The sequence below is a fragment of the Lactuca serriola genome, chromosome 2 (assembly GCF_051521515.1).
Source record: "Lactuca serriola cultivar US96UC23 chromosome 2, Lser_US96UC23_V15, whole genome shotgun sequence".
NCBI classification, from domain to species: Eukaryota; Viridiplantae; Streptophyta; class Magnoliopsida; order Asterales; family Asteraceae; genus Lactuca; species Lactuca serriola.
The window spans coordinates 3,736,793-3,753,474 of NC_136409.1; the positions used below are offsets into that span (position 1 = coordinate 3,736,793).

Sequence of the window (16,682 nt, forward strand, 5' to 3'; positions counted from 1 at the left end):
AGGATATATATAATACATTCTGGCAGAATATGATAGGATATATATAATACATTCTGGCAGAATACATTCTGATATAATATATAGAATACATTTAAAAGTATTGTATTTACTGCTAGTAATTCTGACAGAATGCATACCACAAGGTTAAATTCTTTAAATTATCTTTTAGACATTTCAACAAACACTTGTTAGACATTATCATCAAACAAGCCAAAAACCATATTTGATTTACTTGCAATAGTTTACCTATAAACATAATTTCCAGCAACATGATTTAGAATGCATACCACAAGGTTCAAAGAGTAAATTAATTTGTGTTGATGAAAAATAAAAAGGCACAAACAACCTAGAATTGTATTCTATAACAGAAAGAAAAAAAAATATATGGCAGACCCATTAAAACATAGAAACGTATATGAAATCAGAGATGGCAACAGTCTAAACCTAAGAATCCCAAATGATAATAATATATCAAAAAGGTACATCAAAAGGGCTGTACATTGGCACATAAAATTCAACAAATAAAAAACTAGATAGCAGCCAATACTTCATATAATTAGATATGGAACATGCGAGAGATAAATAAGCATAAATTAAAAGCTTCTTTTTATGCCACATTATGATGAAGGAATAATACCAATATTTTATTTGTCGACAATACTGAGAGCACACAAAATTGATTTATAATCTTGATTTCATGCGTTTCACATAAGCAAATATAATGAAATCATAAATTGAGTAATAAACACATACCAGTGCTACGATTTGAAATGAAACTCCTTCTCTATTATCCAACAGTTATGGTGTTAGTGTAAGACGACAACGGCGGACCTATTCCGACAATGAATAATAGTGTCCGACGGTGGAGAAAGGGGAGGAAGAGGCGGCAATGGTGATATGACGTAGGTGATGATGAAGAACGTGATGAGGGAGGTCGACGGCTAATAGGGTTTTTAAACTGATTTCTCTAATGTTAAAGGGATATTAAATGTTTTAAATCTTTACCATAATTAATTCTAGTCAAGATTACTATCATACCCTTACTTATTTAATAAATTAATAAATTAATTGCTAATTTGTGATTGGTGCATTTAGGCACACAATATTTGCTAAAAACATTTGAACCTATCTCTCTCTCTCTCTCTCTCTCTCTATATATATATATATATATATATATATATATATATATATATATATATATTATGGGAAAATGAGTTGATAGGGTAATTATTTTTATGGTTTTGTTTGTATTTAGGTAATTTTTTTTATTTATTTTACATATTTAACTATTTAACTTGTTAATTTAAATAATCACAATAATAACAAGTTAAATAGTAATGTGTAAAAAAAATTCTAAATGCGAACAAAATGAAAAGTTAATTATTCTGATAAGTCATTTTCCCCACTTTTAATAGTGATTTATTTTTCATATTTGTTTGTATTATTTTTTTTCAAACGTTATTTTTAAAATATCCATAATTTTCTAAATATTGATTTAATTTTAAACTTTACTTTTTAATTAATTAATATGTTTTTGTTTTGTGAAATATTTTATATAGCTTCTTATAATTTTTTTTCTTTTGTTTTTAAGTATATACAATATTTTTAAAGTAAATAGTATTTAACAATAAAATTAAATATGTTACAATAAGTATGGAGGATTTTAAAAAAAAAATAAAAGAAAATATTACTTAGCAAATAAAAAAACAAAAAAAAATCTATATAATGTAAATGTTTTAAAATTATTCCAACTTTTAATAATTTTTTAATTAGAAGTTTATAAAATTTTAGTTTTTTTTAATACAACATTTTAAACTAGTATATAACGAAAATATTTGAAAATATAATAAAAAATATATTAAATTGTCATATATCAAATCTGTGAAACACTTTAAAAATGTTGTAAAAGAAAGTTTAGAAATAAATGTATGAAAGTTATAAAAAAAATTATATAAAAATGTAAAAAAAAAAAAGTTAAGAATTATAAGAAAATTTTAAAACATTTATAAAATTTTTGGTTTAAAAACACTTGTATTAAAATTATATGAAAGTATAAAAAAAAGTTTAAAAAAATTATAAGCAAAGTTTAAAACATTGTATTAAAAAAACATATAAGAAAAAATATCATAAGAATGTCTTCGAGTTTGAGGTAACATTTTTAGTTATATTTTTACCTCTAAAGGTCCAAGATATTTGTAGTTCCTCAAACTCCAAAACATCCAAGAAATTATAAAAATATCATAAGAATGTCATATTAAGCTTTGGAGTTCCTCAAACTCCAAAACATCCAAGAATGGGACCAAAACCAACCAATAATGACCAACAACATGGGTATCAAAGGAACAAGGTCAAGGTGCAAACTTTTTACCTCTAAAGGTCCATAAACTTGAAGAAGATGGTGGATCTAGTCTTGCTCTATGCTTCTTTGTGCCAAGAAGGAGTTACTTGCTTCACAAGCCTCACCAGATTAAGAACAACCTTGAAACCAAGTAAACAAGATCTTAATATTCCATGGATTCTAGGGTTTCGTAATGGAGAGGTGGAGGCTAGAGGATATGCCCTAAACCAAGAGTTAAAGCCTTTAAATATGAATGGAACCCTACAAATTATGGGCTTGGGTTGCAACAGCTGCTACGTCGTGGCTATCTATTTGCCACGTCGTGGTAACCAAGCTAGATGTGATCCTTATTAAGTTGTTACGTAGAAGCCTGGATAAATTTTAGAAAGTAAATTAACCCATAAATGTCTATGAGGTTAAACAGAAGCCTGGATAAATTTTAGAGTAAATTATTGAAATGGTCCCTATGGTTTGGTCAAAATTACATGTTTGGTCCCTAACTTTTTTTTTTTTTTTTTTTGCACTTGGATCGTCCCTGTGGTTTGATTTTATTGCATTTTTCGTCCCTTACATACATAAAGTTAAGGACCAAACGTGCAACTTTGACCAAACCATAGGGACGAAAAACACAACAAAATCAAACCACATGGACGATCTGAGTGCAAAAAAAAGTTAGGGACCAAATGTGTAATTTTGACCAAACCATAAGGACAATTTCAGCAATTTACTCTAAATTTTATAGTAAAAGACGATCAATTCAAATGATATACAGTTTTATTATACAATATAAGATTCACCAAAATACGATCGGTTGTACTTAACAACATATAACTAAACTATTTTAAAAATGCAAGACTTGAATAACCTATTCAAAACCTACATTTTGTGTGTTAAGAACAACCTTTTTATAAAACATAATATATGAACATTTGTAACAATTATTCAGTCTTATCATTAGGTATGTCAACACTTGCAACAATGTTGGCAGATTGTCTTTGTGTTGTTGACTTTCCTATGTTACTCGGTTTGACTTTGACTTGAGCATCTATTGGTTGATTGGTTAAACTTTCTGATCTCATGTTTCTCGTTTCCTCTGTCCTTTTAATATGTTTATGCCAATGCTTGAGAATTTTTTTATGTGTGATCATCGAAAATAGACTTCTTCATCATTGAAACCATTTGAAATTTCCACAATAAAGATACTTTACTTATATGGTTAATAGAGATGCACAAAACCCGAATCCGATCCGATCCGATCCGGATCCGAATCCGATCCGGTTTCTCTTACATCATCAAAAATCCGATCCGGTCAAAATCCGATCCGAATCCGGTCAAAATCCGATCCGGTTCTAACCAAAATCCGAATCCGATTCTAATCCGATTTGAAACCGGTTTAAACCGATTTTAGTGGGTTTTAATCGGATTTTGGGGCGGATTTGGATCCGGTTTTTAGCGAATCCGGTTTACGATCCGGTATCAAATCCGATTTGGAATATAGGATTAGGATCCGATTGAAAATCCGGTTTTAAATCCGATCCGATCCGGTTTGGTCAAAACCGGTTTTGACCCAATCCGGTTTCGGATTGGATCCGGTTTTGAATAGTGAATCCGGTTTTTGTGTGCATCTCTAATGGTTAATCAAATAAATATCAATGCAATTTCATTTATTTTCTTATTACAACAGTTATATTTTGAAAATCTACCTGGTTATAACAATGTTATCCAATGTCTATTTCTATAATTTGGTAGATTTTTCAAAGTGTAATGTCTTGATTTTTGTAAGCAAAATGTTATAATTAAATAGATTTTTATAATTACAATGTCTTGATAAGAACAGGTACATTGCAATAGAAAGAAATGAAATATGTTGCTATTTCGTTCATCTAATCTTTAACCTTGAACTTGTATCATGTCTAAAATAAGAGGTACTTAGGATTTAATGTTGGTAATCCCATAAATCTTATGAATGCGGTCGCCATAGAAGAAGATATAATTGTGAAGAAGAAAAAAAAATGGAAAATATAGTTGACAGATGAGAATGTCGAGAAGAAGAAGCACGATTGACTAGGGTTAGGAGAAATTAGCATGATACCATGTTGATTGTATATTTCCCATAACAGGCATATAGCCTTTCCAACAATATATATAGATACGAAATGGACTACCAATAATTACATGTGCTAATGTTCTAACAAGGCTAAATACTAAAGTGGGCTAATAACGAACAATATAAACAATACAACAATTACATATGGGGGTGTTTGAGATTGTTTATTTAAGCTTCTTATTTGCTTATACCATTTTGGTACCGGTAATAAGCAAATTTTAGTGTTTGGATAGGTACAAATTATAAGCACTTATTTGATCAAATAAGAAGTTTTTAATAAGTTGGTTTCTCCTTAGTTATTTGAAACTCCTTATTAAGATATAATACCTAATTACTCATTTACCCCTAATTTACCTTAAAATACTCCTTGTACATCGACGACTTTTTATTTTTTCGTGACTTTCTTTGTTCACGAACATCACAGACAATGTTCCCCTCCTTTTCTTCAAATCCATGTTTCGTAATTCTCACCTTGTGCTACAGTAATGTAAAAAATTAATATTATATTGATTCTTGATTATTGGATAAATTATTGGTTGGTTAGTATTTATAATATATTGATTCCTATCATGTAATATACATGCATTCCTCTTACAGTGAGCTATCAAACCACCTGCATTTCAAAACATTGATTACATATAAACCCTTTTAATAAAATCATAACACCTTTAACCCATTAATAATAATAATAACATCTAATTTAAACATAGCATGGAGTACATGTTTTAGTTTACTTGAAAACTGAGTGTTTCTAAAAATTTCATAGAATTGTTTTCTTTAAAAATTAATCAACATATCAACAACAATCAGCTGATCAAACTGTAATTTCACACATACAATCAGTTATCCATAGTCTAAAGGAAAGCCAGAAGATTGGGATGAGTAAAATACATTGTAATATGTTACATGTCCTTTTCGATCATTTTATACAAATAAGCACAAACTGCTATAAACTAAAAAACAACTTATCAACTTATCAGTTAATAAGCACTTTTACAAAAAAGCATAGGTTGTTTTAAATAAGCAAATCCCAAACACCCCCATAATACGTCTAACAGTAACTAAAACAAGTTTCATTCGGGTTTTCGTTTTAGTTAGATATGGAAAAAATGGATTATGTAAACTTGTAATGTGCTTAATAATGTTTTTACTTGACATCATGATTTTTCTTAATAATCAAATGATATATGCAAGTGAAAATTATATAAACAATTATACCTCCTGAAGCTTCCGAGTAGTAGTGGTTGTTACATGCTAGTTAAACCAGCATTCAGGACTATGTTTGGCTGTTTGCCTGAGCTTGTTTCCACATACTTGAGCTGTGGAGCTGTCGACCCACCAGCTGTGAACACCTTCATCTCTGGGCAATCCTTAATCATAAGATAATCCAATGAAGGCCAGTGGAACTCATGATTCGTCCCTAAAAAGAAACCCACCACCTTTGGTAGATCAACTAGTTCAATAAGCTTTAAAAGAGGAAAAACCACAGCCTTAGAAAAAGATGCCTTTGTTTTTTGCTCTCCATCATCTTCCTCCTTCACCACAATCACTTTCATTGCCTTGCAATTCTTTATCATTAACTCTTCAAGTTGCTCGAGGCTTTCAAGTGTGGAAAATGTGAATATATGTTCCAAAAGGTCACAGCTATAGATTTCCAATCTCTTGAGGTTTCTCAGTTCAAGCATAGTAACACTTTTGTTGATCCATTGAGTTTCAAACACCTCCTTCATCCTGTCGCAAGACTTTATTTTCAGCACTTGAAGCTTTTGCATCTGTCTTGCTGTATACCATGGAATCAAACTTGACAATGCATTGCAATTACTTATGCTTATCTCTCTAGGATATTGGCATAAGCTCCAAGAAACACTGTCCACTTCAGAAAACTGCAGTAAATGACAAAAAGTTAATGTAAATTATTGTTTGATTATTAACAAAGTTTAATTTTTTGTTCCCCACCCATGCACTTGTTTATAAATGTAATTTAATTAAACATTTGGTTCTTTGCAATGAATTGACTCAATGCCCACGACGTTGAAACATAAAAGCTATATATGGGGCTAAAATTTTGAAATGCAAGATTAGCCACGTTAAGAGAGCATATGTTAAGATCAAGATTAACCAGGTTAAAATACACTAGAAGTTTATATTTTTTACTAGAAATGAGGAACGACCTGGCCAATGATTTTGTAATACTTTGGTTAATGATGAGATGTTTTCTTATAAGATATATAATAGGAGGGGTAATATATATATATATATATATATATATATATATATATATATATATATATATATATATATCATTAGTTGTTGACTATCATGTATAAATTAAAAAAAAAAAAAAACACTAATGTTAGCCATAAATTAATTTGAAGAAATTTATTAACATGTGTTACATAATAGAAATTTGAGTTTCATATTGTTGGAAATACATATACACATACATGAATAACTCAGAATCCAATTACAAGCTATAAAAATTTCATTCTCTTGCAATTTTTATGCCTCCTAATCTCATCATTGGATTTGTATAGCAGCTAACTTTTTCAATATCTTGTAAGTGATTTGTTGAATTTTCTAGAATATTACTAGTAATTGGAGAATATTTCCAAAGAAGTAATGGATTTTTGAAAGGAAGTTGAATAGGTAGCTGAATATGTTGAAAACATACCTTAGAATTATCAAGAAAGGAGGTAGTTTTAGTGGTACTGTTGAAAGATATTTTATTGTTCCCAGCCTTGGCCCCACCACCGCCAATACACTTGAGATTTTGCAGGCTTTTTAAAGTGAGAGAATCAAGAAGAGGGAACAGAGCGGTGCTTGAAGTTATTTTTTCTTCTTCTTCGTCATCGTCTCTGTTTGAAACAATTTCTTCCATACCATCACACCATTTTATCTTGACTTTCTTTAGGTTGGAAAGAAGTTTTGCCATGAGAGGTGAAAACAAGTACTTGATACTATGACAATTTCTCATTTCTATGGTTGTGAGGTTGTGGAATGGAAATTCTGACTGTTTTCTGTGAAGAAGTAGGAACTCGTTCCAGTTGCACTTCCACACGTGACTCAGCCTCTCCAAATCATTTATATACAAATTCTCAAGGTAGGGAAGTATTTGGTGTTGATTATCCTGATTTCTAGGAGTACTCTTGATCTCAAATATCACCTCCACTCCTTTATATTTCACCAATTCAAATTTACGGAGGTTATGAATCGAATGTATGAGATAGGCTGGGAACAGAGTATTCTGCACATATATCACAACAAGAAATGTATTAGTAACTGTAACAGTTAAGCTAAAGTCGAATTACCTCAACCATTTGTAACTGAATATCCCTTCACAAGTCCTTTTCTTAAAAAAATTATATTTGAGAAGGATTATTTTGATTTTAAGTATTCTTTCAAGAAATATTTGGAAACTATGGAAATAGTCAACAATGTTAAGAACATTCCTACCTTTGTCCTTAAAATAGTGAACTTTTTGTTACTTGAATAATAAATCATGAAAAAGCAGCATTAGTTCCTACCCACAAATTTTTTTTGGGAATCTATTAAAGAAAATGTGAAATATTTTAAAAAAGAGTAGGAGTTGGTGATTAGTTTTGATAAGCAATGGTAGTTAGTTAAATACAAACCAAAATTCATTAAACCATACATACCTCGTGCCCTTGGCTACTTTCCACCAATCCATATTTTCTCCCAATTTCTCCCGAATTAAGTATAACCATAGAGGTAAGGGCCCCCAAATCAAAATTTGTGGTGGTAGGTGTTAACAAATAACTAAACCTCTTACATTCGTAAATACTTATGCTTTCAACAGCTTGAAAGCCACGGATAGGGAGACCAGAGTTATTTTCACCACGTTTTATTCTCCACACCTCTCTTAGATTCTCTAATTGATATATTCCAATGCTTCTCAAGCTGCTGCCTTCTCCAGTCTCATCAACATAATCCATGTCAATGTTGAATAATGCTTCAATGGAACCACAATCCCTGACTTCAAGTTGTTCAAGATGACGTAACAATGGGATGGGATTGCAAGGAAATATACTCACAAGATTCTCACAATGGCGCACTTCAATCTTTCTCAACTTAACTTCCTCACTCGTACTAAAGTCACGAGGCCATATCTCCTTCAAATTCTTTATACCCCAAATGCACAGATGCTCCAACTTAGGAATCAAAACCTGAAAAATAATGAAGATCTGTTTATAGCCCCTTACAAACTATACATCATACAGTCAACTTTTAAATAATTTTTCATATATTTCAGTATTTCACCGATTATTAAACATAAAACACAACGTGAATCAACAATTTTTTGAAACATTTAATCTTAAAGACTGGTTGAACAGTATTAGCATAAAACATCTTTACCTCTTCGTTTGACAAGAAAGATATTGCCAGTTTATTCTTGGAATAAATGCTTGTGATATTTGGAATGCCTCCAATTTCTAAATCCACAAGTTGTGGTAGCGCAATTACGTTGACATTTTGGCCCAAACTCAATAGCTCCCGTAGCCCACTCAACAATAGAAGCTTCAACTTGGGAAATGTAATTGTCTCTTCGCCTCTATCCTCGTTATGTATGAGTTCTTTCATAACAGGGCAATCACAAACCTTGAGATATTCAAGATTTGACAGAGTTTTTGCAACACTGAGTGTGAAAAGGTATTTCAAATCTGCACACTTCAAAACAACAAGGATTTTTAAATCACGGAACGAAGATGACTGAGGACGAAGTGTAATTGTCTCTTCTCTTCTATCCTCATTATGTATTAGTTCTTTCATAACAGGACAATAAGAAACCTTAAGATGCTCAAGATTTGATAGAGCTTTTGCAACACTGAGTGTGAAAAGATATTTCAACTCTGCACACTTTGAAACAACAAGGATTCTTAAATCAGGGAATAAAGAGGATTGAGGTCGAAGTGAGGGCTTCACCACAACACTTTCAAGATCATTCATATCATCCACACTTAAACAAAGCACCACCGTTTTCTCAACCAACTCGTTAATTCTAGATCCCGATACTTCACCTTTCTTCATTACCAACTTCAGTGTGTTTTCGAATGAATGTTTGCTCTCCATTAAATATTCTCCTTTTAAAGAGCGTCCCACTGAGATCTTGAATCGTTCAAGATTCTTAAATGATAGATTCTTCCATTGAGCATTGTTTTCAAAGAACTCAAATTCCAATGCAGAAAGGTTTTTCCAACGTTCTGCCACTTCATTACAGTTATCACCTGTAAAGCTAATGATCTCTTCATGATAGCTTAAAGAGCATGCATAAAGCTCTTCAAGTCTTACTAAATTTTTAAAGACACCAGTATCCATACGAAGACCGCCACAACCTGTCACATCCAGTACCCTTAACTTCTTCAAATTTCCTATTGTGGAAGGTAGATATTTAATTCTAGATCTAGAAAAGTTGAGCACTTCCAGATTCAACAAGTTTCCAATAGAAGAGAAATCAAACGCCAATGAGCAATGTTGTAGACAAAGCACTCGAAGGTTGGTGCAGCATTCAAGTGATGAGGAAAGCAATGGATGCTCCATATAATCATATGATATAACCTGAAGGTTTCCCATTTGTTCATAAAAATTACAAGGAAACCTCAGCGACTTATCTCCATGCATAAGTTTTAAAATCAAGACATTTGGAAACTTGAGGTCACTAGGAAACTCAATCATACCCTTGCATGTTAATGAGATTCTTTTGCAGGAGGTCCTGATCACATCATTTTCAGTTTCAGGCCACCCAGGCTTACTACTACCATGGTTGACAATCGAAGCATGCTCCGCTTTACAAAACATATCCAAAATAAAAGCACGCACCAGATCGTGCAACTTGACGCACCCAACAACATCACTTTCAATCAACAAATTGGTATGCACGAGCCGCTCAATGCAGGCGTTCAACTGGTATCTTGCTTCTCTTACAGAATCCACTCCCTTGAATAATTTTAAGCCCCATCCATACTTCAATAAGTCTTCAGTAGGAATATCGAAGTCCTCCGGAAACAATCCACATAGCAAAAAAGTATCTCCAGTCACCTCATCTTGGAGATTGTCATAGCTGGTTTGAAAAACAGTAGGCGCGACTGTGTTAATGTCATGGTGCTGTAAACGAGAAAGTGCATTCTTCCATGTATCCTTGCTTTTACTTCTAAGAGTGCAGGCCATGGTTTTTATTGCAATGGGTAAACCACAACACTTCCTTACAATTTCTTCTCCGATCTTATGGAGCTCAGGATCGACATCATCAGAAGGTTCCCAAAGTTGGCAGAATAAGCTTTGTGCTTCAGCTTCCTCTAGGACACTCACCTTGATAACTGAATCAGTTTGAACTCCCATCTCAGTGCAAACAGCTTGGTCCCGTGATGTAATCAAGACCTTGAAGTCGACACCTTGATTTGGGAAACGACTTAAACCAATATCTTCCATATCAACCGGATGCCATACATCGTCTAGTATTACTAGGAACTTCTTTCTTCCTCCATCTGAATTGTCAGAAAACCATGCACGTAGCTTATCGGTTCTTGCTGCCTTAGTGGTTTCTGTTAGAATTATACCAAGGTACTCTGCAACGGCTTGCTGAATAGCAATGGGGTCCGTCTTCTCCCCTATAACCGCCTCCACATAATGATTAAACATTTTCTTTTCAACCACAACCTCTTTCAACTTCTTCATCATTGTCGTCTTTCCCACTCCACCCATCCCACATAAGGCTACCATGTGGGAACTGTTGTTGGGTCTGAGTGATTCCATTGCCTCCCTAAAAGTATGCTCTCTTGAGCGGAAGTCATTTCGATCACTTGATGCTGTAGATGTGGATGCCATTAAGGAATCAATTCTCCCCACAGGAATTTGTAATTCAGTCCCTCGGATCTCAGGGCATCGTCCCATAACACTTTCGATCTCTTTAAATATCTTGAAGGCTTTCCTTCCAAGCTTGTGTCTACTGTTGAGATCGAGACAACCGAGGACTTCTTCACTTGGAAATTCTTCCACATTTTTATTCATCTGTTCTGCTTCTATCAACCAAGGGTCGACTTGGGCAGGAACCTCAAGACGTCTTTCTCTGTTTTGCTTCTTCTGGGATTCCACGCTGACTCTTGCAGCATCCAGATCCCTCAATTTGGCATGCATATCCTTCACATACTGTTTGTAGGAAATTAGGTAATCCAGTTGTTTTTTAACTGGAACAATGAGGACCTGAACAACTCCTCTCACTATTTCACTAGCAATCTCCATTGCTGGCAATTCTCAGTTGTGGTAGCACCTGCATACATTGTATAGCAGCCAACTAGTTAGCAACGGGAATTCGATGGAAATCTATAATCGAGCAATTACATGTATCCAAGACTGATAATTTTATTTTTTTAACCGGTAGAAAGTGTGGATCTCATAATCTACAGCTAAAGCTTTGATAACTTTATACAAAATGATGTTAATAGAATCAACAAAATGGCTTTTCAGTATTGGCAACTTTTTAGGGGTTATATTTTCTGTTTTAAAAGGAAAAATCAAAAACATATATGAAGTTTGAATAATTAGAAGAAGATTAATATTTGAATATTTAATTGTTATTATATAAATGTAATGATAAACAAAAAATAAAAATATGATATTGTGATAAGTTCAGTCCACAAGGACAACCAAATTGGTGAAATTAGCTTTGCGTTGTTTGATATTTATATTAATCATATATGGTTTATCCTAGTGATCATTATTTGCACTTAACATCTCTCTCATCATCTAGGTTAAAATGAAAAAGACCCATGTTAATGACCATCACCATGTTTGAGTCTACCAGCAATGTTATCTAGATACAATATTTTCATAGATTTATTTGGGCAGATTTTGCAAAGTATTGTCGTAACTCTTGACAAATAAAAAATGAAACTATAATGCTATAATGGATGCTTTTTTCAGAGTAAAATACATTATTATATATGAAATTTTCTTAAAGTACAATGCATTTATATGGAAAATGGAAAATGAAAACTGAAAATACAACTTTGTAATAGAGAAAAATAAAAGTAAGATGCATGTTATATTACACACATGAATGATATTGGGTTGCTATTTATTGCATTCAACACTTCTTATGTATATCAACCAACATTAAAGAGCTTTTACATCAATTGTCATGTAGAAATTGACATGGACTCTTTTCATGCACATTCTACTCAACATCAGATATTGTTTCATGGCTTACCAAGTAACAATCAAACTAACAATCACGGTTAATATAAAATGTAAACTAGTAATTAAAACTAACCAATTAACAATTTAAAACTAATAAATAACAATTAAATAGAAAAATAATCTTCCATGTTTGCCTCTGCGTTTCCATATAATTTAAAAAAAAAACCCAAATACTTAACTCTTAAGACTAATAAAATAACCATAAATAGAAATAACCATGAAAAATATCAGATATTGATAATTAAAACTAACAAATATTAACAATTAATAATAAGAATTACCTCAAGGGTTTTTAACTCGGTCTAGGGAAATCTGATAGTAAGAGACAGATGGGTGACTAGAGCTAGACTAGGAGAGGAAGATATAAGAGAATATAAGAGAAAGATGTGTGGCTATAGACTATATATATAGACTAACAACAGAGAATTATTCCCTAAAATTTCAAAACAAAAAAAATCTAAATGGGACACCAGTAGTATCTGGTAAAGGTTTGAATGTTGGGATATTTATGAAAAAAGTTAACTGCAAATATGTTCCCTTTGGTTTATAATATTGTCTAAAATTTCAAAACAGGAAATCCAAATGGGATAGCTGTAGTGTAGTAAAGTTTTGAGTATTGGGATATTTATGAAAAGAGCAAACTACAAAAATGGTCCTGTGGTTTATAATGTTTAGTAGGAAAAGTAAAAAAAGTTTCCAACTTGGATTTGTTGTGGTTTAATCTCTATCAAACTTAAAATGACTATTATATCCCTAATACATTTTTTTAAAACTTAATTTTAATATTTTACATTTAGAAAATATAAAAAAAAGTTCCCACACCCCACCCCACCCCACCTCTTTTACTCTTAGTAGGGAGTGAGGATATAACTGAACCAAAAACCGACCTATCGTGTGAGGCTTTTGACACGGACAATCTCTTTTTCACTACTTGATAAATACTACTCATGTGCAAACAACCCAAAGACACAAAATTATTAGAATACCCTTATCTAGCAGAATTAAAAGCTAAAAATACCCAAACTGCCCTTCCACTACCAAAGATGCTCTTTATTTGCTGATATTCCCTTCCAATCATGCGAGACTGAAGTGGATGTGTAGCAATACCTCACCCCAAAAGATTCACCACTCTTTTGTGCCTCTTGCAATTTGCTTTTTGTTGTACAACTTCAATCATGTTCTCAAATCACCTATATGTGCAGGTCACTATGAGTGTCTCATCAATGTCAAATGATTTGCAATCAATCCCCAGTCTTGTTCACACCACCTCCCTTACAAATTACAATGGGTTTCCAAAATCAAATTCAAGGATTTTACACCAGGCAAAATACCCTTTTCTTTACAAAAACCTCCAGCGTATGAAGGAACTCATATTCGTCAATTTGGTTATCTAGCATCACAAAAAGTATCCAAATTAAGAGATTTTTCAGTAGGGGTGCAGTTCTGCTGTTGAATCATTTTGTCATACAGTTGGAGTTTATTGTCACCCATTCCCCTTTCGTCTTGGATTCTATCGTATTTTCCCTGATTCTTTCATTGTTGTTGAGGACAAGATTGTCTGTGCGCCGATCGGCAGAAGCGGACGTAAACGGTGGTGGACTCGTTGCCAATGGTGGGGCAATTGTGTTATAGTTGATTTTAGAAAAAATTGCAGAAATGGTTCCTGTGGTTTATAAAAACGCGCCAGTCCAATTTTTTAGATAACCCGTAGGGGATGAACGTGGTGTGGTTCGGTGCGGTTATTGTTCAAAATCTCATCACTAACCGTAAATGTGGTTAATCCATATTCAAAACCGTTTGATGCGGTTATTGCAGCAAACTTCGAGGACGAAGTCTGATTCAAGTGGCGTTGAATTGTAACACCCGTTCCTCGAGGTATTACTTAATTGTTTTGAGTTAATAATTGTTTTGGACTATCACTTGGACAATGGATTCATTTGGAGTGGACTTAGGAAGTGGGCCGAGAAGATGGGCTGCCCATAAGCCGTACGATGGGCATAACCTGGCGTACACGGGGCGTAATGGCCATTGGATTCGAGTAACGTGAGTACGTACGCCTGACGTACCAAGAGGTACGCCCAGCATACGCGGGCAAATGCTAAACCCTAATTTTAGGGTTAAGGACCTATAAATACATCATTATAGCCTCCCCTTTTGGCCTCCTCACCTATCCATCACCCTCAGATAAACCCTAACTCGTTTATACTCTTCCTTGTGTGTGTGTTTGAAATTTTGAGCTTATTTTTGGCAAAGAAGGACTTAGAAGAAGAAAGTAAAGGTTGGAGAAGAAGCCCTTGAGTACCTTGAGCTCAAGGATCTGGAACAAGCTCACCATTTGACACCAATAGGAGGTATAAAGCTCCTACCTTTCCTCCTTAAAGTCTAGATCTAGGGTTTTAAAGATTTGGACCTTTTAGGTCCAAAGATTTGATCTTCACCTTGCAAATTCGATTTTGAGCTTAGGGTTGCCACCTTTGAATCTCAATGAGTTCCTTTAGTCATAAAGTTGCAAGCTTTGAGGCTTTTATGAAGCCATGCGAGAGATCTAGCCATTTTTATGGAAGTTCATTGTTATTCTTAGTGTTGGGCTCATTTGGTGGGTTGCAAGCCACCAAGTGATCAACTTTAAGGGTTAGGACGAAGCATGGGACTTAGATCTGTAGTTTGAACTTAGGGTCTTAAGGGATTAAGTTGTTTTGGAGAAAAGTGCTTAACAGGAGAGTATGCTTGGCGTACACGCCGGTATGCACAACGTACAAGCCTTTTCAGCAGTATGCGTAGCGTACATAGAGGTACGCCTAGTGTATACTCAAATAGTGGACTTTTTTTATTGGGCCTTGTTTGGGCCATGTCCTGGATATAGTAGTAATGGGTTGCGATGGGCCTTTAGGAGTCAGTTAAGGGCCTAAGGATTAATGGGCTTGGTAGGAAAGCCCATTTGAAGAGTTGGGCCCAATTTAGAAAATTGGGCCACTTAGGGACTTGATGGGCCTTAGTGAAGACTAGAAAGGATTGGGCCTAAGTCATGACCCAAAATAGATCACAGGGGTAAAATATTCATTTTACCCATGGGAGAGTCATCAGTTTTTGACTAAATGTTTATTTGGTCATTATAGTCGAGGAGTAGTTGGAGCAGCCGACAATGTCACCTTTGCATGGGGTATTCAGCAGTCAGTTTGAGATGTGAGTTTTTCCTCCAGTAGGAACGGGTCTAAGGCACCCATGTCGACCTGTATATGTAGTTGCAGTACGCCAGGGTAAGCCCGATGCCAGGGTGGTCCCGAGAAGTAGTTATTTATGCTTGATGTCTTTGTGATTCATACATGTTTATGCTATGTGTTATATGTTCATGTTTATGTTATGTTCAGTTATTCCAGATTTCGGTCTGATGCCAGGCGGGGCCCAATTTATGTCGGACTTCGGTCTGATGTCGGGCAGGGCCCAATGCAGTAGGCAAGGCCCAATATGTGGTATATTTGTCATTGTATGGTATGTGGTAGTTTGGGGGAGCTCACTAAGCTTCGTGCTTTCAGTTTTCAGTTTTGGTTTCACGTACTTCCACTAGCAAAGTGAAGGGTTGGGGATGATTGCATGGCACATACCATAGTCATAACCTGGGAGTTTACATTGCTGTTTTGTTATAAGATTTTGATTTGAGACAGATACTATGATGTTTTATGCTACATGATTTATGATTTTTCTTATAACTTTGGATAGTTTATGATTTTAATAATGATTTGAAAACGAAAGTTTTGGTCATATTTTTGGGATGTTTCAAGTTTGTATCAGAGCCTTGGTTTGAGGGATCAAACACACTTTTGGGTGTGTTTGCATTCAAACTAAGGAAGTGGTATGAAATTTTCAGAAGAAAATCAGTTTTACAAAAAGGATCTTGAAAATAGTAAAGAACTTTGAAAAGAGAAAAGGGTGTGGTGCATGCAATTAGCTGAGCTCAAGTAAGTACTCCTAAATTACCCATATAAGTTTATGCTATGTTATGATTATCAGCTTTATTGGAACAACATG

General features: G+C 33.9%; 1 protein-coding gene across 1 annotated transcript; it reads right to left on the reverse strand.

The window, feature by feature from the left end:
- Nucleotides 1-4,311: 4,311 nt before the first annotated feature.
- LOC145085903 (uncharacterized) lies at nucleotides 4,312-13,016 on the reverse strand. Its single transcript, XM_079023588.1, has 6 exons — nucleotides 12,938-13,016; nucleotides 8,820-11,727; nucleotides 8,102-8,629; nucleotides 7,117-7,689; nucleotides 5,664-6,328; nucleotides 4,312-4,922 (listed from the first exon to the last, which is right to left on the reverse strand). Exons 2-5 carry the CDS (start codon nucleotides 11,697-11,699, stop codon nucleotides 5,693-5,695), a joined length of 4,617 nt encoding a protein of 1,538 aa, XP_078879714.1. The 5' UTR covers nucleotides 11,700-11,727; nucleotides 12,938-13,016; the 3' UTR covers nucleotides 4,312-4,922; nucleotides 5,664-5,692.
- Nucleotides 13,017-16,682: the final 3,666 nt, after the last annotated feature.